The sequence below is a fragment of the Triticum aestivum genome, chromosome 6A, assembly GCF_018294505.1.
Source record: "Triticum aestivum cultivar Chinese Spring chromosome 6A, IWGSC CS RefSeq v2.1, whole genome shotgun sequence".
Classification (NCBI taxonomy): domain Eukaryota; kingdom Viridiplantae; phylum Streptophyta; class Magnoliopsida; order Poales; family Poaceae; genus Triticum; species Triticum aestivum.
In genome coordinates this window covers 607,905,118-607,930,066 of record NC_057809.1, presented here as the reverse complement: position 1 = coordinate 607,930,066, position 24,949 = coordinate 607,905,118, and the positions used below count along the sequence as shown (strand labels likewise).

Sequence of the window (24,949 nt, the reverse complement as noted above, 5' to 3'; positions counted from 1 at the left end):
TCGTCATCGCTTTCCTTCTTGAAGGTGTTGCTCGGTATGCGGCACTTCGGTCTGCTTGGAGCGTGGTGGAACATCTACGTAGGGCGCAATGGTTGCCGGTCTTCTTTGTTTCGTCAAGTTGCCGATGTCGGCATTTGTTTCTCTTTCTTTCACTTGTTTTAATTTTTAGGCTTGGTTGTGTTGCGGCCCAGCATGCTTATTGTATCATGTGGTTGCTTTATAATGTAAAGCAGTGGGAACCCTTTATCGTCATTGCTTGTATGGACATGGTTCATGCATTATCTATAAGAGGGGGCGAAAACCTATTTGGTACTAGATCATACCGGACGCGTTGCTGCGGGTTTTTGTTGTCGCAAAGATGATAACAATTGAAATCAATTATATGATAAATTTTATTGCAAGCAATGAATGTTGTATTTGTTTTATAGCACACAACACCAGCATGATGATTTAAACAACGGAAAAAAGAAATAGATACCAGAAAGCCCAAGAGCTGGAACAATACCTGGGTTCCTCCATGGTCGGCTTCTGAATATAGTCAAATGGCCATATAAAATAATTAATATAAAAAAAATCTAAATCACTCAATATTGAAACACTTGGTAAAACGAATAACTTAGAATAGTGGCGATCCATTGCAATGTGATGTAGTTTATTGTTGTGCAAGATAAACAAAATTTAGAAACTCTTAGGGGTGTTAAATTCTTAATCACATCATATACATCACCGTTTTGGCTATCCTTTCAGTTAATTAGTACCAAAAGTCACCACTATACACGATCACTGGACATTGGTGTAACCACATCCATGTGAAGCCACGTATATATCCTGGCATACATATAGTCAAATCAATCGAACTACGAAACATTCCTCCTGGATTCATCTGACCTACCTAGCTGAGGAGAAGGCATTTGGGCTCAAATAAAATTGGCAACACGCGGGACTTGAAAGTTTAAGGACCCAACAGAAATAATCGATTGAAATGAGGAGCTCACCAGTGTGCTCTTGCTTGGTGGCGATGTGGAAGGCATCCGGGTCGAGGCGCCAGCAGAGAGTGGTGACCAGGAGAAGGATGTCGACAACCCCAAGCGCGTTGGACCTCCACTGTGACCTACAACTCGGACGTCCGTCTGCACGATATCAACCACGTGTTGCAGCAGGAAGCCTCGGCGTTGGCCAGGATGGGACGGCATCCCTGGGTCAGACGGTGGCGAGCAACCTAGTGGGGCTGGATGCCTCAGTGTCAACAATGATGCATTGGAGACAGTGTCGGTGCCCCCGGATCAGACCACGGAGAAGAGCACCCGGTGGGATAGCGGCATGATATCCAATGGAGACCTGGGATGCGAGCAAGCAGCTGCCGAATCCATCTGCACCATTGTTGACCAACCAACATGGCTCTTATTCGCAGGGTGGTCGACATGGGAGGCGACCACCGCTGCTGCAACTGGATGGTGATGGTGGATTCGGCGGCTGAAGCTAGAGAATATGATCCATTGAGAAATTTATCAGCTTCTCTTGCACAATCGTGGAGGAGACGGAGGGTAATAGGATTTAATACAGAAGACGAACATGTGTAAGAAAATCAATCAGTGAGGGAATAGCTAATGACCTCAGCAGGGATTTGATGGAGAAGGTGAAGAAGCCGGAAGGAGAGGGAATCATCAGTTTCTCAGGGACACAACAGATGCTATGGGGAAAAAACCATGGCATCAGTAGATGGTCTGGCTCCAGTAACGCATGCCGTGAATGGAAGGCGCATGCCTTGCATCGGATGGGTATAACTAATTAAGGTGACGACCATTAAAATAATTGTGTTGACAGTGGGCCTGGTGGCCAAGCATGGACGCGTTCGTTCCTATGTTGACGAGGCAGCGAGGAAAAACTCAGGTCACACCTTGAGAGAGAGCTTGAATGGAATGCATGCGGTGCATGGCAGATCGCTGAGATGGGCGAGCTGCATGTTTAGATAAATAAGTTAGTTATAGGATGGAGTTCTTAGGTATATAGGATTTGTTTTATTGGATAATAGAAACTACATCCACATTGGTTTAGTTCTCCAGACCATCACTTAGCACTGACAGGGTTTTAGAAAATAAAGATTCGGTCCAGCCGTGCGGCAAAAGAACCAAACTAATCAACCAAATCTAAAGAGTTCATGTTATAGTCATATATAGATGGGCCCCAGAGTCAAAACAGATGTATATAGATGAGCCTAATTAATCAACGAACTACAAAATTAAGATCGGACCATCATAACATCCGACAAGCTCAAGGTACCTCGGTTGTTCGTTGATGATATGTAACAGCCGCAACGCATTTCAGTACACACGGAAATCAGGTGATGCTGAACTCCACGGTTGACGGAACCTTGGGAGCCAGGTGTGTTGAGGTCATCTCTCTCGCGTAACCGCACCTCTCTTCGTCTTGCAACTTATGCTTCTCGTTCGTGACGAACCATGGCTCCATTGCAAGTGTCTTGAGTTGCAACCACTTCAGCATGGGCGCCCTTCTCAGCAGAAAGTATAGGAGCTCCATCAGTTCCAATTCCCCACTAAACCCGTTGATTTCGATATTGTAGAGCCTCGGAAATGTCAAATCCGCGGGCCATGTCATGTTGAGCTCACTAGGCTCCTTAAGCTTGGAAAACCCCTGCATGGATATAAGCTGGCTAAATTTAAAAAACATAGAAAGGTAAACAATTGTTGACATGTTTTAATGTGAAGTGTGTAGAAATAACAAGGGCACAACTTACATGTAGCCCGAAATATTCGAGTAAGGGAGCTTCTTGAAGGAGATAAGCAAGCGAGCAAATGCACCCTTTCCAAGATGTCACGAGACAGATTACGATTGTCTTCAAATTAGCAAATCTGAAAGTGTGCCGCAGCGCGCGAGGTACCTGGAGACAGTGGGGGTCCAAAAAGAAGATGGAGCATGTAGACAGTTTCTAAAGATGGCCATGCAAACCAAGGGTCAGAAATCTTACATACTTGCACAGGCGCAGGACATTGCAAGACCAACGTCTCCAACTTTGGAAGCTTAGGAAACGCACTTATGAAGTCTAGAGGGCATTCATTCTTCTTCGTGAAATAAACACGGAGTATATCAAGAAATGGTGCATATCCATACTCAATATTTACCTCGTGCCCCATGTACTCGAAAGACTCAAGGTCATCAGCTTTAATACAGACCCTAGTTAAGCCATGACAGTAAACAACAGCCAACGTCAACAATTGTGAATGAGTAATCGTCAAATGAACCAATTCATGACATAATATTTGAAACATATGTATCAGTTACTGAAACACGTCCGAGTGTAAGGGAGTGAAGGCATGGAAAGCAACTAAGATTTTCAGGCGTTGTTCCTAAACCGCAATTGGACAGAGTCAACTCGCTCAACCGACAGCCTCTCCCATTAGAAAATGGCGACAAAAGGAAGTCATACGGCTCTGAAGCGAACTTCCAGCCTCTCAGACAAATCGAGCGATCCTTGTCATCAAGGTCAAGGCAGAGCTTTTCCGTACAGGCTGAAGCTGCAAACCGAATCCAGTGGCCCACCTCAGAAACATTGGCTGAGGTCAATGGGAATCTGACAGTAAATTCCTTGATTCTATCGCCATTATGATTGTGCAAAAGCCCATTTATATCTGAACAAACTTTGTAGCTTCAGCTTTCCACAAATGCAGATCTTCAAGGTAATTTGAGAGCTCTGGCTCTTGCATCCTGAGATTATGGGCATCAAGGATGAGACTGTCGACGTTCTTCCAGAGGTGTCTCCATCTGGTGGAAACACAGCCAGTCATTGCAGCATCGCTTATTGTCAGTAGGGAAAGAATTTTGATTAAAATGTCATCTGGCAATGTACTGATCCAATCACAGTTCTGCAGAAGAAATGACATGGTAGGTAGTATGAAATTAGAAAGCATGCTACCATCGTCACATCTTACAACTTATTTAATAACCATAGAAAAGCGATGATATCATGTGCGGCAGGGCTTGGTTACACTGTCCATTGCTAAAAATTAACAACATACATTTTCTTTACTCACTAATCTACATTTCTAACTTACAGATGAATGAAAACAAACATGGAAGGGAACCCCTTTTATTGAGTAATCAATTTTCTATTAATTTGCACTACAGTAAGTGGAGGCAACAAATCAGGTAAATACAGGGTAAAAACATTACTCATTCAACGATGAGTCTAAAGACATATTTCTTGTGTCATATAAACCATGTTTCCCACGCTAGTCAAACTTTTTTTTTTAGAAAAGGATGAGGACCCCCGGCCTCTGCATCTGGGCGATGCATGCCGCCACTTTATTAATTATTCTCACAAGACGTTACAAAGTCATACAACAGTAAGACTAAAGCCACCGTCTAAGCAACAATTGTGGCTACTCCTATCCAATTGATGAAGGGGTGCTGATACCCTGGGCCTAATACCAAACAGACATCGTAGCCAAACCTAAACATCTAAGACCTGAGGTCCCAACCAGGACGCCTGCCGGGTATGGGGCACCTACCAGTCTGGCGCACTCCTCAATCAGGACATCTGCCGGGTATGAGGCCGCCGCAGCCACCTGCCACCAATCCATCTTCAGAGTTGTACTATTGCATCTACCGTGCCAGGTCTCTCTGCCATTGACGCCACCACGACGCCAGACATCGTCGTCCTCCTGCGTGAGTCCATCCTCGCACATTGAATTCCGAATCTGCCACTGCGCCACGCCTTCGAGATCCGCCACCATCAATGTGTAGGATGAAACATCGCTCCACCAAAGATGTTGTCCGCTGGTCCCGCGAAGCCGAGTGCACCTCCAAGAATGACGCCCCCAAGGGGGTAACGACACATGCTTGCCGCCGACATCCGATCAGCTGATCTAGGGTTTCCCCCGGAGGTATTGAGTGGAGTTGGGAGTTTCACCTCGATGATGCCTTCATGAAGGAAACGATGAGAGGGGCATCGTCATCATCGGCTCCGGCCATGGACCGAAAACCAGGTTTTCATCCGGATCCGTCCCAAGAAATCCACCCGACAGCCTGTGCACCATCTCGACCGCCTTCAAAGCCCCAGATCCAGCCGCCTAGATCTAGCGACCAACCGCAACAACAGTGCCACCGTAGGAGCCCTGGCGCACCGGCCACTGCCTGAGTGTGCCACCACTAGAGCCTAGGAGGAGGGCTCCCACCCCGCCTCGCCAAGCCGCAAGAGCCGTCGAGATGGATCCCGCGCACTCGTCACCGTCTCTGATCCGAACCAATACATAGCATATCGCCATCACAGATCCACCTTGGACAGGGACTGCACCACGCCATGCCACCGTGGGAGGCCCTAGCTTCACCAGCCGCCATCCTCCAGGGCCGCTGCCCCGGGATCCAGACAGAACATCACCGCTGCCACCGGCCATGTTTCGCTGCTGCCGACCGGCCAAGCCACCGGCCACTGCAACCTCCGCCGCCATGACCAAGCACGCCCACCGATCAACCGGCACCATCAGATCTTCCACGAAGCCTGCTGCTCCGCCGCCTCCTCCCATCACCACGCCGCCAAGGCGCCGTCGGCGGCCAGATCGGCCGCGCCGCCGCGACGACGGCTCAGATCGGGGAGAAGGGCCCCTGCGCCCCGGGTGACCCGCCTCACCCAAAGGAACGCGGGAGGGAAGGGGGCTTCCGCCGCCGCCGTCAGCCGCCCGGGGCTTTGCCCGGCGACCTCCTCCAATGGCGGCGGAGGGGAGGGGAGGGGAGGGAGGGGTTGGGAGCCCGGTGACGGTGGGGGTAGGGTTCCGCCCGAGCTGCCCTAGCGGGGGGCGACACGGGGGACGGGACGACTCCTCCAGACGCTAGTCAAACTTGAAGACCTAAAAACCCATGCCCGGCTTATAAACCTGACCGGAGGGAGTAGTGCGTTTTTACATTTAATAATGACAAACCTTTGGTTGAAGCTGAACTGTTTGACACCCCAAAGTTAGGTATGATTTCAACATTTGGCATTGTGGCACTACTGTCAACTCTCACTAGTTCTAATGTTCAAGGTAATAAAATCAAATATTTGAGAGATATTCTTTAGTGGAAAACATAAATATCTTCTAACCATTCTATCTGAGCCGAAATAACTCTATATTGCTCAAATCAAACCACTTCCTTTCTCACTTCATCCGATTTTTCGGAGCAGTAATCTCCTAGAACTATTCTGAAATCAAACTCCAAGCAAACTGCGTTACTGGACAAGCATATATAGTTAATTACTTGTAATTAAACGAAAGATATTATATAATGATTATATATTCGAAATGATTTTTCAAACCCAATGCAGAAATTAGCTCAATACTTGGACAGATAGGAATGCACTTGGTCAAGATAATATAAGATGTTGATAAAATACATACCTGGACAGGCTGCTCATACTGCAAACGCATCCTTTTGTTAGGCAGGAGACAATCATCTAGAGAAAAGAAAATAGTACTGAGTTACGTGAATCAGTAGCATTCTATATATATGTTCATGTGTAGTACAGTGTAATAAAGCTAAAGTCTTCCTCGCATCAAGAAAGGGTAGAATATGAACACTTGAGAGGTGAAAAGATGAAGTCTCTGTATTGTGCCACAGAGATATTTACTAAAAATGAAAAGCTTCATGATGCATGTTATCGTTTTGTAATAGAAATCGATCCACTGCCAGTTTGTATTATCGTTCTGTAACTAAGTGTATGGTTCAAATTTCAAAGTACTAGAGTCTGCTCCCCTCCTTTTCTGACCAAACCCTAAATAAACTCCTGCCTCTATTTTTCTATAGATCAATGTACCTTTCTCATAATCTAAGAGGCAAGGATCGAGGCATTGCATCGGATAGATAAAAGAGGGAAGAGACGGTTACCTCCGCTGGACAGTGGCTGCGCTGACGCCGGTGGCGATGTGGAGTCCATGTCCATAGCAGGTTCTACTTTATTTTCTTTTGAGAGAGAGTGAGGAACGCGTTTGCGTCTTTTCACTGGGCGGTCAATGAGTGTGGCTTCAACTGTTGACTACAGCAAGTGGAGGCAACAATTTGAGCAAATGCAGGGTAAAAACAGTAGTGCTTTCTTACAATTAATGATAAACTATTGTCACTGTGTAATGACACCACTGCAAGATTGAATTGTTCTACCAATGCATAATCCATAATTAGGTTACTACTGTTTGAAACCGCAAATTAGGTTACCACTATGAACTTGCACTAGTTCTAATGTTCAAAAGGTAATAAAATCAAATATTTGAGAGATATTCTTTTGTGGAGAACATAGATATCTTCTAACCATTATGCTTGAGCCGAAATATCTTTATGTTGCTAAAATCAAATAACTTCCTTTCTCCCTTCATTTACTTCTTGGGAGCAATAATCTCCTACTCCCTCCGTTCCTAAATATTTGTCTTTTTAGAGATTCAAATGGACTACCACATACGGATGTATATAAACATATTTTAGAATGTAGATTCACTCGTTTTGCTCCATATGTAGTCACTTGTTGAAATCTCTAGAAAGACAAATATTTAGGAACGGAGGGAGTAGAACTTTCTGAAATGAAACTCAAAGCAAACTGTGTCGCTGGACTAGCATATACAATTAACTATTGTATTCAAGCAAAAGAAATTACATGATCGTAATGATTTTTGAAATCCCATGCAGAAAATTATCCCAATATACTTTCTTATGAAATAAAGAAGATCTGAAACAACTGTGTAAGTATTTATTTTCCAAGTATATGTCAAAGAACTATACCAGGGAAGACAGAGACCCAAGAGATAGAAATGCACTACTTCAAGATAATATAAGATGTTCACAGCATATATACCTGGTCAGTCTGCTTGACATCTTGCATGCGCATCCTCTTTTTCAATGGAAAACAATCATCTAGAGAAAGAGATAATGATTCAAAATTACACAACTCTGTAGTTTTGTATGTTCGTGTGCAGTTGAATGTTATTAGAGTAAAATCTTTCTCACATTAACAAAGAATCTATTCACACTTGTGGTGCTGATGTTTACATAGCTTTAACAATCCTATCCACTATGGATAAATTAACTAAATACACAACTAACTGGACGACGTTCCATCTTAATAGTCATATATACATCAAAACCAGGGAAGTTAACAAGCCAAGCAAATACTTTACGAAAAGGTTCATTAGTTTCTGCTTGTTGTGAACTCCTACATGTAACCATATCTTCAAGGTTAAGTGCTTAGGTGGTCTCGGTATTGTTCCACCACTGACAATGCCCCCTTGTGCAATGAAAAGCAGAGCTCCTGCCTATTACAGTCTAAAAACTGGATGATGCTTGTTAATTGTTATGGTTTTCTAACTAGGCATCATCCCCTATTACTAATTTTAGGGGTGCAAAACTCCAAACATAAATAGATTCACAACCAGTTCGTATTAGCAAAGCATTTAACCTGGTTGGAATTTCCTTCCATACGATTTGTTCCTTTAAGCTAAACAGATGAGGCAGCAGTTTGCTCCAACATCACGAGGAGTAAGAGCATCTCCAGCCGCGCCCCCAACAGGCCCTCCCAGGCGTTTTTGCCGCGCCGGCGCCGAAAAAACGGCCCAGTCACGCCCCCAGGACGCCGAAAAAGCCGGCTCGGGCCTTTTTTCCGCCCGGCGGTCACAGGCCGAACCCGGCGTACTGGGGGGCAGTTGGGGGCTCCGGCGCAAGAGAAAAGCGCGGTTGGCCCACGCCGTCAGAGGAAAAGTCAAGGTTTTCTTCCCCGACTCGCCTCCCACCCCCCGCGCCCTCAGCCGCCAGTAGCTATATCCCGGCGCCGCCCGCCGCCTTTCACCACTAGATAGCCATTCCGTGCCGGAAAAATAGCAGAGCTTCGCCGCGGCAGCCCCTCCAACAGCAGCTGGGCGTTTCCGGCCGCGGAGGGGCAGTTTAGCGGCGGGGACACGCCCACCGGGTGCAAGGTGTTCAGCGATTTGCCTGACTCGGTGATGGACTCGGATGACGAGGAAGCGCTCGCCGCGCTGCTGGAGGAGGAAGCCGAGGCCGACGTCCAGGAAGAAGAGTATCTCATGGTGCTCGCCGCCCTCGCCCAGCTGCTGGCGAGCAATGAAAAGCCGCGGCGAGGTGGCTCGGCGCCGGGGCGGGTGAAAGCAAAGAACCGGCATCGTCTCGAAGGCTACTGCATGCTCTACTCCGACTACTTCGCCGATGCTTCACTTCATGGCGAGAAAATATTTCGGCGCCGTTATTGGATGAGCCGAAAGCACTTCCTCAGGATTGTGAATTCCATCCGGGAGTTCGACAACTACTTCAAGTGCAAGATGGATTGCACCGGCGCCCTTGGATTCACCTCCATCCAGAAGTGCACGACAGCGATGAGGATGCTTGCATACGGAGCTCCCGGTGATTCACTCGACGACTATGGGCGCATGGCCGAGTCCACCAGCATAGAGTGTTTCTACAAGTTCTGTCGGGCAGTGGTGGCAGTGTTTGGACCGCAATACTTGAGAACACCCAATGCGGAAGACACTGCTCGGATCCTAGCACAGAATGTAGCAAGAGGATTTCCTGGGATGCTTGGAAGTATTGACTGCATGCATTGAAAATGGAAGAATTGCCCATTTGCTTGGCAGGGGATGTACAAAGGCGCCAAAGGCGGTTGCAGTGTGGTACTTGAGGCGGTGGCCACACGGGACCTCTGGATTTGGCACTCCTTCTTTGGTATGTCGGGACCTCTCAATGACATCAACGTGCTGTAGTGCTCTCCTGTCTTTGCCAAGCTTGTTGAAGGTTATTCTCCTCCGGTGAACTTCGAGATCAATGGGCGGCACTACAACAAGGGGTACTATCTAGCTGATGGCATCTATCCGAGATGGTCGACATTTGTGAAGACGATCTCAAACCCTGTGCCAGGAGGCAAGAACGCCTGGTTTGCGAAGGTTCAGGAGGCTTGCAGAAAGGATGTCGAGCGGGCATTTGGTGTGCTCCAATCTCGATTTGCTGTTGTCCGGTACCCCGCTCAGACCTGGTCGAAAGATCAAATGTGAGAGATTATCACTTGCTGTGTCATCTTGCACAACATGATCATCGAGAGAGAGCAAGAAGACCCAGTGTTTGACACTGAACCATACTACTGGCAGGGTCCTCTAACCGAAGTTGATCACCAGCTACCGGCGACCTGGACTGCCTATCTCAGTATGCGTTAGGAGATCCGAGATCCACAGGTGCATCATCAACTGCAGCAAGATCTGATAGAGCATTTATGAAGGCTTAAGGGCGACGCCGGGCGCGATGTGTGATGAAATATGAGTTTTTATTTGTTGAACTATATAATTTGTATTGAACTATTTGTTGGTGTACTATTTTGTTGAAGTATTTGATATTTCTGTGATGAAATATGTGATAAAAAAATTTATGTGCATAATTGAACGCCGAACAACGGCGAACCACGCCGAATATGGGCCTATTGTCGCCCATATGGGCCCTTTATTCGCCGAAATGGGGCTGAAAAGTGGGCCAATTTCGACGCCTGGGGGCGATGACTGGGCGCGAAACCGCCCCCAGCGCCGATTGTATCGCCGGCTCGCCCCCAAGGGGCAATTTTTATGCGTCCTGGGGGGCGAACGGCTGGAGATGCTCTAAGCACAAGCTGAAATACCATCTCAAATTATTATTATTATTATTATTTAGAGAAAAGGTGAATCAATGGCATCGAAATTAAGGTCCAGATTTGTGCTTTTGGCATCTCAACTCCTTGGGAGAAAGGGGAAAAAAAGCAAGCCCTCCCGATGGCACCATATAGAAGAACCGCGGACCAAGGTGTGGGATCGAATTTCGACCAAACCCTAAATAAACCCCTCCCTCCCGTTTTGCTATAGATTAATGGACTTTCTGTCATAATCTAATTTGGCAACGATCAGGGCATTGCCTCAGATAGCTGAAAGAGAACGGAGACGGTTACCTCCGGTGGCCGGTGGCGTTGCCGACGCCGACGATGATGCGGAGTCCATGTCCGTAGCAGGGGAGGACGAGTTCGCTTCTTTTCACTGTGGATCGGGCGGTCAAGGAGTGTGGCTTTTTTTTCTTTTTTTTTTCTTTTTTTGATTTTTTTGAGGGGTAATAGCCTTTTATTACTCAAAGTTCACAGAGAGTGGGATACAAGTTTGATCGTGTGGTTGGCCAAGCCACACATGACGCCCTGGACCTACTTTTTTTGATGAGAAGAAGGAACGTGGCTTTAACAGTTCGTCTCGACTGGACCGACCCGATCCTCAGCTTATTGGGCCTGGCCCAGTGCTTCCTGTCCAATGCATGCATACAGTACAATACTACAACACCTCAATCCCTCAAAAAATTAATACTACAACACCTCAATTTTTTTACAATGTACTACAATACACTGTTTTAGTCGAATAATACCTTGGCAAACTGAGGGTAGCTCAGATTGTTAGGTTCCTTATGATGGAACTAGCCACCACTGGTGCTCGTGTTTTAATGGAATTATTTTGGACCTTCCGGCGACGTTTGTTCTGCGGGCGGAGATATTTCCTTCGACTACGAAGGCGCCTATGGTGACTTCATGGATTTTATTGTAATAACTAAACACTCCTGTGATACTCCTATGTGAGACAATGGCGATTGTATGATGTTCGTATGTGTAACAATAATCTTCCTTTTGTTCAACTTGTAACATTTCATTATGTTCAAAAATTAATTGTATGTTCATATGTGCGGCAAACACTATGGAATAACTCAATATCATTTAATAAGAGCAGAATTACAGTCCAGAGGTACTGTCAGAAAGAAAGAAAAAGATTCTAAGGAATAAAAAAGGAAAAATTGGGTCTATGTTCAATGGAGGAATAAACAATCTCAAGTGTTAGAGTTGTGTCGAATATTGTGTACAAGGTAGATTATAGTTAGACTTGCAGTTCGGACTGGAGCCCAGTGGTCTGATGAAAGCGTGAAACTCGCCATCGGTTGGTGATGATCGATGGTACTCTGCAGTGGAGGTTGAGTGGTGTGGGTTCGCGACCCTTGAGACTCGACCAGGACAGCGGAGGCTCGACGCGGTAATAGCAGCGAGGCGTGTGGTATGCATGGGACATGGAGACGGGCCAGGGCTCTGGTGGTCATACATGTGGTGAGACAACTGCAAATTTGACTCGGGATGACTACATGCAATGGTGGAATTCCTTCAAGTTTTAGATAGGCGGTCAAGGAAGAGCGGTGATGTCGAGTTCAGGTAACTTTTATGTGTGACACCCAATATGTGAGTTGTTCACTTTCACGCAGGTCGGTGATTGGTGTGTGATGGCGTTGGACTGATACTCTGGAAGTTGGGAGCACAAACTAGAGTAAGGGGAACTTAGTTTTGCTCGAGCATTGACTCTGGTCAAGAAAAGGAGGGACTACAAGTTGCAGGTGGAGTCACATGGAGTTTTGGGAGTAGCAGCGGTGCTCATGGGATAAGCTCAAGTCCAATGTACATGGAAGTTTGACGCATTGACGAATTCAAGCTGGTGGAGAATATTCGCCAAGGTGGAGTTTGTTAGAGTTGTGTCGAATATTGTGTACAAGGTAGGTTATTTTTTTAGAAAAGGAGAATGACCCCGGCCTCTGCATCTAGGAGATGCATGCGGCCATTTTATTAATTATTCTTGAGGACCTTACAAAGTAGGACAACAATATGCCTGAATCTGCCATCATGGCAACATCTGCCGCTACTTCTAGACAAATGATGAAGGGGTGCAAGCTGGGCCACATATCCAGACCTCTCACTTAAGCCTAACATCTAAAACCGGAGGCCTCGACCGAGCCATCTGCCAGGTCCGGGGCTCAAACATGTCCTACGCACTCACATGTGCCATCGCCGCCATCTTCCGCTCGTCCATCTTTAGAGCAGATTGAGGTGACAACCTTGGCAGGTCCTCCGGCATCGACGCCACCACGACGCCAAACGACGACCTCCACCTACGCGAGCCTTGGCAGGTCCTCCGCCATTGATGCCATCACGACACCAGCCGACGACCTTCACCTACACGAGTCCATCTCCAAGCAACGAACGTAAATCCATGCTAGGATAGGGCTGCACCACCGCCGTCGCCCACCGCCCACAAGCGCCACCCAACCCCAAGGTTCCCAAAGCGTCACCTTCAAGAAGGGAACGACACTGTGAGCGCCGCCGCCGCCCAGCAAAGTTAGGGCTTTCGCCCGGGAGACCTAGTGAAAAGTGAAGTGAGGAGATCAGTCCATACCGATGCCTCCAAGGAGGGGAACGGCACCCTCAGGCGTCACCGTCGCACGCGGCCGATCAGGGATTTCGCCTGAACTAGATCTCCGCCACTAGCAGCGCCTCCTGTACAGAACCGACGACCAAGAGGAAGCGCGGCCTGAGCAGGCTGGCCCGCACGCCGAACAGGGAAGGAGGGGAGGCGCCAGATCGCGCACACCGGTCGTCGCAGAAGCCACCGTCGACCGCCAACGACCACCGGATCCCACCGCCCACGCGGCCGGGACACCAGATCCACCGCCCGCATGGCTGCTAGCCGATCGTACCTTGCCAATGAAGCTGCCGCTCCAGATCCAGGGTTTCCCACGCAGAAGTAGGGCAACCGAGGCCCCGCCGCCACCATCCTTGGCGCCCCGGGCTTGCCCGGCGGTTGCCTCAGGCGGCGGCGAGGAGGTGGGACAAGGTGGGGAGGGGGCCGCGGTGGCACGGCTAGGGTTCCCCCGCCGCCGCCGGGGAGGCGACGCGGGGGTCACGAGAGATGTTTTTGTGGACAAGGAAGTAGGACTTGCCGGCTTTGAAATTCTTGCTGTCAGAATAAGCACAAGGTAGGTTATAGTTGGACTTGTAGTTGTATTGTGTTTAGATAGGATATGGAGTCGTGTCCAAGTAGGACACTTGTATCCTAGGCCTCTCATATATAGCGGGGCTAGGCACACGATGTAACCTATGCCAACATAATAGCACCGGAACGCAAGGGAAGCCGGCGGCATGTGCCGGTGTCCAGGGCGACCGGGTGCGGTATTGTAGCAGTGTCATGGGGAGGAGCGCCCATAGTCAGGCCTCGGGGATGTAGCCATATCGGTGAACCTCGTTAACAAATCTCGGTGTCCTGCTCGTGTGATTGCTTGATCCTCGGATGATCGACGAAGTGCCTCAGATTTATTCTACATCAAGAACAAGGAAAGATATTTTGTTTTCGTTCCCCTTATAAACTTTTTATGGGGTATATCAGAAAATAAGCCAAAGTGGCAGAAACTGAAAAGAATTGGATGGCTTATTCTCAAGGGCTTATTTTCACCGCAACTTTTCAGGGGATTTTTTTCCACTACAGCTTATGCACAGACGACAACTCAAAAGAACCTTATTTAGCACCGCATACCTTTTGGTTAAGCTGGATATCAGTGATGTCCATTCATCATTAGTCGAGGTCCTATGCTGTAACAAATATATTAATGAGGATCACATACTCAACCTTATTATTGACGTCTTTGTAGCAGTGAGCTACAACCATGCAAGTGATTTATTTTGTTTATATACACTTGTTGTAACTATAACATACTCCTGCTTAAACACATGTAATATGTTTGCCAGCTTAATGTCATTATCGTTGATGAAATCTTGGTTGCTGAATTGTTTGTGCGCAACATCTCAATTGAAGAACCGGTATACCTCCAATATCTAACAACAAACAAATAACTCTTTTGGGATCACTATGTATCCTTTTTTTAGCTTAGAGAGAGAGAGAGAGAGGTGTCCAGATATAAGCCCACTTTAAACTTACTAGTACCTATAGATTTTTCTAAAAGTCAAACTTTCCAATGTTCGACCAAGTTTAGAGTGGAAATTATCTATATCTACAATGTCGCACATATACAATATGAAAATATGTCTCGTAGTGTATCTAGTGATGTAAATTAAGTATTCCATATGTAAATAGTTTTCTCTAAAGAAAATTGGTCAAAATTTACAAAATTTGACTTCTGAAAAAAAAACTATATGTACTATGTTATGGAATGGAGGGAGTAATATTTACCATCGTCTTGTACTCTTGTTGTTGCAAACGTCAACTTGATGGAGCCAACCAATCAAGCATTCTTCCACTCTTCAACTGTGGCTTCTTGGCTTCTTTTCACCTATCTTGAGGTTTGCTGCTTGGACGACATCTTCTAGGTGAGGGCATCTTGCATGATGTTGGATTATGCACATGAAGATTGAGATTACTGTGGATAGGCAAATGAGGAGATGATGCGGTTGCACTACAAGAAATATGTCAACTTATGACCTTCTGTCAGTGACCCTCGAAGAATTGGTCATAAATTTATGACCATTTTAGATCAATTGGTCAAAAGCTGTCTGGGGGGCTCTAAACCCTAAACCATAACGACCAGTTTGGTCAGAAAGGTCATAATTTCATTAGAGGAAATGGTCATAAAGCAAACAGCGCTAGTCCGCTGCCTTATTTCTAGTTGTTAACGACCAATATAGATGGTCATAGCCTTGTAAATTGTGGTGGGTTGCTATGGCTAGGCGCCACCTCATCAGTTTTGCCTATGTGTCATGTCCATGTGGCAGTTTTGCCCTAGGTTGTGAAGCAACCTATATTTCTGTCATTCCCAAAATTCCCAAAAAAATCTCATAAATTCTTTGGGTCATATCTTCGTCAAATATGTAAAAACCTTCCTTGCCTAGTTCAAAAATAATTCAAAAATATTCATTTTCCTATTCTGTTCAGAACAACAGTTTGTGAAGGAAGTACCACTTTGGCATGTCCAAATAGTATCCATTTTCTACAGTGCTTTCCTATGCCCAAATAACCATCCTCCAACAAATACCAGCTCAATCCATTCATTATTTTGAGCCGAGCTTCAACATTCGTAGTTATGTCCAGTGTGGTAGTTTGCAAAGCAAGTACCACCTAGGCTCCTCCTTTTGAGCTGAAAATTTGTGAAGACGGTCTTCTTAGTAACTGATCATCCTCACCAAAACTCACGCCCATTAGCCATGTATATTTCCCGTACCGCTAATCAAACACTTGGCTGCTAATTCATGTTTGAGCATCGATCGGTCTCCTCGTGAGAATCTTATGTTGTAATTTTCTTCCTAGCACCTCTCTGGGGAGTGCCCAACCCACTAGACATGCCTATGCCGCCCAGAACACATGGCAATGCCAGCGTCACTCGGTGACCACGCGGCGGGCATGCGAGTTTACGCGCTCTAGAGTTGGGGCCCTCGGCCACCGCCCAAACCTCGACTATCGCCACCAAACCATGTATTTATGATTAAATAGGTACTTATGTACCTAGAAATGATTTTTGGAAAAAATAAATAGCAAACTATGAGACAGCTGCAGTTCAAATTTGACCCGCTTCCAACTGAATCAGTGGAAATTTGTCTTTTTCACGAGAGGTGGATCAAAACTTTTTACACCCAACCATTTTGTCAATTGTGCATTAAATATGGCCTAGTATTTTAGAAAAATGATTTGGTCCAATTTTGCAACAATTATTTGGGAGGTCCTTCACAAAAAAACCTCCTTTTAGGCACTCGAAAAATGGAAAATGTTTTTTCGTCCAAAGAAAATGAAAACTTCCTTAGGCAACATTGTCTAACATTCCAATATGCACCCTTGTGCACAATATGAGATCATTTGAACAAACTATGCCATGAATGTGGCCATAAGATTGATCATTTGGCTTGAAAGCCATTGATCTCCCCACGTGATAGCTCGTTTCTGAGAACATTTTTTAAAATAATTGCCGTATTACAAGTTTGTTATTTTTCTTACTTGTCCATATATAATGACACAATGCAAAGGTTTCCCAATTTTTTGAATTTTTTGAATTTTTTATGCCCGTTTCAAAATGCGGTCAAAACGGCGGGAATGACCGTTCCTAGCTAGTGGTTGAATCTTGGAATTTTTTTGGTGTTTCTCTGATTAAATAGGTACTTATGTACCTAGAAATGATTTTTGTAAAAAATAAATAGCAAACTATGATGCAGCTGAAGTTCAAATTTGACCCGCTTCCTACTGAATCGGCGGAAATTTGTCTTTTTCACGAGAGGTGGATCAAAACTTTGTACACCCAACCATTTTGTCTATTGTGCATTAAATATGGCCTAGTATTTTATAAAAATGATTTGGTCCAATTTTGCAACAATTATTTGGGAGGTCCTTCACAAAAAAACCTCCTTTTGGGCACTTGAAAAATGGAAAATGATTTTTTTGTCCAAAGAAAATGAAAACTTCCTTAGGCAACATTGTTTACCATTCCAATATGCACCCTTGTGCATAATATGAGATGATTTGAACAAACTATGCCATGAATGTGGCCATAAGATTGATCATTTGGCTTGAAAGCCATTGATCTCCACACGTGATAGCTCGTTTCTGAGAACACTTTTTAAAAATAATTGTTGTATTACAAGTTTGTTATTTTTCTTGGGAACTTAGCCACATATAATTACACAATGCAAAGGTTTCCCAATTTTTTGAATTTTTTGAATTTTTTATGCCCGTTTCAAAATGTGGTCAAAACGGCGGGAATGACCGTTCCTAGCTAGTGGTTGAATCTTGGAATTTTTTTGGTGTTTCTCTGATTAAATAGGTACTTATGTACCTAGAAATGATTTTTGTAAAAAATAAATAGCAAACTATGATGCAGCTGCAGTTCAAATTTGACCCGCTTCCTGTTGAATCGGCGGAAATTTGTCTTTTTCACGAGAGGTGGATCAAAAATTTGTACACCCAAGCATTTTGTCTATTGTGCATTAAATATGGCCTAGTATTTTAGAAAAATGATTTGGTCCAATTTTGCAACAATTATTTGGGAGGTCCTTCACAAAAAAACCTCCTTTTGGGCACTCAAAAAATGGAAAATGGTTTTTTCGTCCAAAGAAAATGAAAACTTCCTTAGGCAACATTGTTTGCCATTCCAATATGCACCCTTGTGCACAATCTGAGATCATTTGAACAAACTATGCCATGAATGTGGCCATAAGATTGATCATTTGGCTTGAAAGCCATTGATCTCCACACGTGATAGCTCGTTTCTGAGAACACTTTTTTAAAATAATTGCCATATTACAATTTTGTTATTTTTCGTGGGAACTTGGCCACATATAATGACACAATGCGAAGGTTTTCCAATTTTTTGAATTTTTTTGAATTTTTTATGCCCGTTTCAAAATGCGGTCAAAACGGCGGGAATGACCGTTCCTAGCTAGTGGTTGAATCTTGGAATTTTATTGGTGTTTCTCTGATTAAATAGATACTTATGTATCTAGAAATGATTTTTGGAAAAAATAAAGAGCAAACTAGAAGGCAACTATAGTTCAAATTTGACCCGCTTCCTACTGAATCGACGGAAATTTGTCTTTTTCATGAGAGGTGGATCAAAGCTTCTCACACCCAACCATTTGGTCAATTGTGCATTAAATATGTCCTAGTATTTTAGAAAATTGATTTGGTACAATTTTGCAATAAATATTTGGTAGGTCCTTCACAAAAAAGCTCATTTCAAACACTCAAAAAATGAAAAAATAATTTAAAAGAACTCATTTCTTATAACTCTTTAAAAAAATATTTATCTTATTTCAATTTATGATTATTCCTGAAAACAATACTCAAATTTGCTGACACAATAAAATGTTTTTTTTTCAAATTTTCAGGTCATAATAAAATAGCTAACACGATTTAGCACATAATTTTAGTCGATTATGACCAATTTAAATGGTCAAAATATCAACCTGTATACTGCGTTCTGATTGGTCCAGGGGCCTCTCACGCGGATCATGGGTAAATCACCGTCGGATCCCCTGGATCCAACGGCCCGCACCAAACATGGATGTGTCCCCGAAACCCTAGCTCTGTCCCGTGGTCATTTTCCATCCACCCCCGCCTCCTTTCTTTCCCTCGTTCTCTGCTCCTCCTCTCCCCTTCCAGATGCGGCGGAGCTCCTCTCGATCCCCTCCCCTTCCTCCCCGCTAGCCGCTGCACCCATTCTCTCCAGATCCAATCCAAGCCCCCCCGTCCACCGTCCCCTTCCTCCGCCGTCGACGTTCGCGCTCAAGGCCTCCGCGTCACCCGCCCTCGCCCTTGCCTCCTCGACGGGGTTGCCCTTCTGGGCGTCCGCTTCCGCGGAGTCAAGGGCCGCACCGCCGCGGCCAGGAGGGTCTCGCTCCACGGGGCCGCACCCGCGACCTGCTACCCCGCGCCTGCACCAACTCCAGCGCGGCTCCACCCGCCGCTCCCGCCCCGGCACCGGCGCCAAGGCCGTCCCCGCCCACCAGGTCTGGGATCCCGCCGCGGGGTTCGTCGTCAAGGTCCCCGCCGTCTCTGAGTTCTTCTTCAAGGTCCCCGCACATCCTCTCCTCACCCCCCTAGATCGAAATCGGCGCCTCCCTCCACCGCCGGCCGCCATGTCGCCGTCTCTGCTCGAGGTTAGCTCCCCTCCCTCCCCCTCTCTCCTCTCTTTCTTGTTGCGCGGCGCAGGTGGAGGTTGCTGAATTGACCTTGTTTTTTTGCTTGGTTCCTTCCTGCTGCAGGGGCTCACCAAGTCGCTGGCCATGACCGTGCTCTCCGAGGTCAGCAACAAGACCTTCTTCACCGCCGCGGTACCCCACCCGACCTCACCTCCTCTCGCTCATGTTCCGCTGCTGTACAAGAGACGTCGGACTGCTGTCGTCCTCCGCTCCTACTTGGCTGCTGAGGTACTCCCGAATCTCGTCCATGAATCTCTCTCCCCGCTCTGGCCCTCCCCCTTGACAAATTTCCTCACAATTCATTCTGCAGTATAGGTGTTCGTTCGTTCTTCCTGCTCCAGGCATCTGGTGGCCGTCCTCCTCCTCTTCTCCATGCCATCCATGGCCACAACAAAGGTAACACTCCAATCTGGTTCATGTGTATTCTGCTATTGTAAAGCCTATTTGTGGGGTTGTCAGCAAGCCGTGGTGTAGATTAGGACGGCCAACAGCTTGGCGGCCGCACCATCAGCGTAAGCCAGGCCAATCAAGGCCCCCGCCGCTGGAGGGCATGAACAACAACTAGGAGGTCGGCCGTCGGCCATTAAATCCACCAGCTTATCAACTTATCATCTCTGTTTAAGTTATCAAGTCTCGTGTGGCAGTTTAAGTTATCAGTCTCGTGTGGTGGTTTAGTTTATGGTCGTGAGATGAGATGGAACCTACCAAATGTCTATCTATCTGTGTTGCGTATCGTTCGCTTATGCCTGTTGAACATGCACTTGTATCATTTAACCAACTGCAGTGGTGAAATGTAGTAGTATCATTTAATCATTTGGCCGATTTCGCATGAATGATCTCCATCCTTTATCCCATACTCGGTGTGCGTGGTGGAATACTGATGCTCTCAACGCGCTCTATTGAGGATGTGGTTTACCTGAATTGAGAAAAATACTAGCTGGTTTGTGTGTTGTGCTTCCGAGATAAGAAGCAGCTATATAATGTTGTGTGATGCTCTATCACTGAGCTACCTGTCAAGTTCATTTGTGACTTGAAGGGACAAGGTGTTCTGACTGACTTATCAGGGAACAGGGTAATTGCTATACATTTCTGAATGTAGCGGGTGGTATCCTTGGACTAGATGCTTTGTTTTCTCTGAACCTTTCCAAGTTGGAACAGTGGTTGGGTCTTTGTTTTCTATGAACCTTTGCACCTTGGCAAGTCTTATTTTATTTTATTTTGTTGAGAAGTGAACCTTTGCAAGTTGGACAGTGGTTGGGTCTTTGTTTTCTCTGAACCTTTGCAAGTCTCTTTTCACTTCGGGGCCGTGTCTTCCTCCGTTTGTATGTTCCCAAGTGTATCTCTCACCCAAATAAAATCAGAGAAAAGATAAAACCAAGGGAAGAACATAATGATGGGCTGATACCAGCACCTCCGCCTGGGAAATATACAAACATAATGCTTCCCAAGTATACAAACTGCACATCCTACTTAGGACATGACTCATATTTAGCCATGCTTTAGTCACTGTGCCCTTAGTTCTTTTTTTGTAGGGAGCTATGCTTATCATCAGAAACTCTTGGTGATGATGTTATTCCTCTTTTGATTCATGTGTTGCAATTATATACCACATAAGTCTACACCATGTGGTGGACATAAGTATCTTAGTGACTTCATTTGAGTGTGCATTTCTGTTAATTCTAAGCTTCTGTTGCTGTGAAAATGTACCTCACTGACCGTCTGTCTATTTATTGTGTACTTCTTGCATGAGGAGGTGACTAGTGATGCGGCACGAAGTAGCAGTAAGGGAAGGGGGTCTCCTGCTCGAGGAGGCGGAGGAGTAGGGGCGTGCCCAGCCGGCAGCCCTGTCCTGCTTGTGGGGGAGGGGCAGGAGGGGTCTGCTCCTCTGCTTCCATTGCGATCGTGGCAGGTAGCTCCTCCATCTCCGTCCCCCTCTTTCTGTGCTCACTACTTCTGCTGCTAAGTTGACGAATATGTGATGCACTTGTCCCAAGGAATTTTAGAGGGATCTGTATGAACAAGTCATGTTTTTATTTTATTTTATTTAGGTTGTTAGTTACCAAACAGAGAGAGAAGATGAGCTCATGCTTGGATTTTTTTCCTGCCAGCACATGATTTGTATGTATGCAATCATCATCTTGCGTGTGCGAGCTGGTTCTTTGCTTGGGCATCGCGTCGATGACCAAGTGTTAGTGCCGATTTGTTGTGGTGGTGCTCATCTGGCCATTGATTTCTTGCTGATAATTTGTCTACTCCACTTGTTTATTTTTACTAAAACCTTTGTTTGCATGTTTCTAAAATACAGAGAAGAACACCCTGTGTTCTGGTAAAATATTTGTTGGCTATGATATGAAATTCCATGATGTGTGTGTTGTTTCAGTTTCTGTAGCTACAACAAAGTCCCAGTTTACTCTGTACTTGCTGCTGCTGATTGCTAGCTAAATATACAGCGGCGGTGTCCAGGAGGAGAGCAGCGGGCTGGAGTAGCCGCCGCTGGTTTTCTTACTGGTTTTTTTAAATGTTACAACTTACTATGCCGCTACCTACTAAAAACCAACTTACTATGCTGCTACCTAGTAAAATTATTTTTGTGTTTGATGCATGGCCTATCTTACTTCGTGCTTATACATTCTGTTCTGTACCTAACTTATATTGGAAGCTGACTATTCTGTAAGATGGATCTAACCATCATTAAGTGCACAAGTTTTCAAGATAATTCACAACTGCATTAAAAAATTCTAGTGGGAGTTATACATGTTTTCTCATGATAGATTGATCTGGACTGAAACATGATTTTGCATCCTGTTTTCCGTCGACAAGTATACACGTTATACAAGTTATATTAGCAAGTTACTGTATGTGTTAGAGAAATTAGTGTTGATTTATTTGTTGTTCTTTTTTTCTTTCTAATTTTTGCATGAGAGCAAACTGGTGTAGCTAGCTGAACTATGCAGCCATGAATCAGGAAGTAGCATATTCAGTTTTGCTAATAGAAAATAAATGTATTAAAAACTTTAAAAACTGCATAATAAGTGCTTGTTCATGTTTGGTTTTCTCTAAACTTTGTTTGTATGATTGAGGGCAAATTTACTTGGTTCTTTTCTCTAAACTGTGCTTGGAACATTCGTTTTTATGATCTAAAATTGCCTTCCTGTGATGATGCAGGTGCCCAGTTAGTTCTCGCTACCGAAGGAGCTCCATGTTCAAGAAGATTGAAGACACTTGTAGAGCTACAGGGTTAACACCAGGGCATCGTATCACGTGTAGAGCTTGTATGAGCTTATTATGTGTAGAGATTGTAAAGTATATGTTATTTGTACAATAGGAGCTCTGTACTAAATCTGGCTGATAATATTTGGAGTATTATGTGTGTGTTTTGTTTGTGCCAATTAAAATACTGGTTATTTATTTACTGTTAAATTGAAATATGAAGAATATGAACTTGCTAGCTGGGACCCACGTACCTGAACCTGACATCTGGGACCCATTTGACTAGTGGAACTTTTTTATATTACAAAAAAACTAAAACTTTCTAGCGGAAAAGGCCACGGCCCAAAAATGAGAAGGCTTAATTGTTGGGCTTGGCCCATCTACCTAGCCAAAATTAATATGAGAAAAAAACATAAATAGGCCGAATTGTTGGGCTAGGCCCATTGATGGTGTCCTGGACTAGGGGGTACTCACCACATTGTCTCCCGATCTATTAGATTGGGCCGAGGCCCCCCATGGCCGTATACTCATGGGCCAGTTCAGACAGCTGCCGCATACAAGGAAGATTCCACAAAGACTTGGCGATCAAGACAAGGACTTCTCCCCACCGGCGTATTCGGCTAGGACTCTTGTTAACCTAGGCCTCTGGTGCATTATATAAACCAGGGCCAGGCTAGTCGATAGAATATACAACATACAGAACAACAATCATACCATAGGCTAGCTTTTAGGGTTTAGCCTCCTTGATCTCGTGGTAGATCTACTCTTGTACTACCCATATCATCAACCTTAATCAAGCAGGACGTAGAGTTTTACCTCCATCAACAGGGCCCGAACCTGGGTAAAACATCGTGTTCCTTGCCTCCTGTTACCATCCGGCCTAGACGCACAGTTCGGGACCCCCTACCCGAGATCCGCCGGTTTTGACATCGACATTGGTGCTTTCATTGAGAGTTCCGCTGTGTGATCGACAAAAGGATCGATGGCTCGTCTGCAGATCAACTGCGACTTCGGCGTCTTCATCACCAGTTCGACTGGTCACCTTGGTTCGACCAAGAATTGCGCCCCGTGTTTGGATCACCATGTTCGGACGAGGGCCTTCATCAAACATCAACTCCGATCTCTATCAAGATCGCGGAGGAATCATCTATGGAGCTCGAGGGCTCAACGTCAACATTGCCCTCAAGCGACCGTGTTTTTTTTGGACAGTGAACTCGTATCTGCCACCACCACCTCCTCGAGTATCGCTTTGACGATCGCTTTGGTGGAATTGTGCGGAATTGAGTCTATAACAACCCTGGAAAATTTCGTCGAGTTCTGATGGAGGAATCTCTGGCAATCCACGATATACCGGAGCCCTGTCAAATCTGGATGGGAATTTGGATGAGTTTATGGCGTGGTGTCCAGCTTCTAGCTCGGACGTCCTTTGGAAGATCCAACCGTTAATCGGCTGCGGAATTCCTATATCTACCACCTCTCAGAATTTCAGCTCGATCCGACCGTCCAAACTCTGGGAACCTTCTGATTAGTGCATCACATTTCGGATCTGTTTTCTGCGCGAAACGAATCCGACCCGAGTTCATCTTTTTTATGAACGGGATTTCGGACATCCCTTTTGAAGGAAGTTTTGTATGGGGTATTGTGTTTTGTTCCTGAACACATCCCACTAACTTTAGGATCTTTTGAACATGATCTTCAACATCATGCTAGTGTCAAACCAGTCCGGCAATATTACTCCACGGCTGCCGACCTGCGCTAGACACGTCGTCACTTTAGCCGAGCTCAACTTCTTCGAATCATCATCTCGGCAAGCCGAACAAGAGTCTAGCATCGCGAAGGATAAATCATCATCAACATCGCCGCCCCACGGATTACACGGAGCGGGCATACCGGCGTCGCCGCACGGTTGCTTCATCAAGCCGGCATCGACCACGTCACGACCTGCATCGATAGGGCCGCACTATTGCTTCTTCAAGCTGTTGTCCATCACGCCGACCTACTTCGACTCATCGGCTGACGTCGAGGCTTCGACATCTTGGCTGGACCGGGGGCTTCGCCATCTCTTCATCAAACTACTCCGGATACTTCGACGTCACTAGCGGACCAGCTCCGTCACGTTAGCTGGGCCAAGGGCTTTGCCTCGGCGAGTCAACCTTTACTAGCATTGTCATGCCGTCGTTTTATCGCCCATCAGGCAATGGGTGTGCGGAGCAAGTCCCAATTTTGGGAATCACCTTCCTTCGGATTGCTACAACAAATAAA

General features: G+C 45.7%; 1 protein-coding gene across 1 annotated transcript; it reads right to left on the bottom strand.

Annotated features, from left to right (window-relative positions):
- Nucleotides 1-3,206: 3,206 nt before the first annotated feature.
- Nucleotides 3,207-11,062, bottom strand: LOC123131342 (F-box/LRR-repeat protein At3g03360-like). Its single transcript, XM_044551035.1, has 5 exons — nt 10,946-11,062; nt 7,832-7,890; nt 6,877-7,024; nt 6,390-6,445; nt 3,207-3,881 (listed from the first exon to the last, which is right to left on the bottom strand). The coding sequence occupies exons 1-5, from the start codon at nt 10,992-10,994 to the stop codon at nt 3,642-3,644; spliced, it is 552 nt and encodes a 183-aa protein (XP_044406970.1). The 5' UTR covers nt 10,995-11,062; the 3' UTR covers nt 3,207-3,641.
- Nucleotides 11,063-24,949: the final 13,887 nt, after the last annotated feature.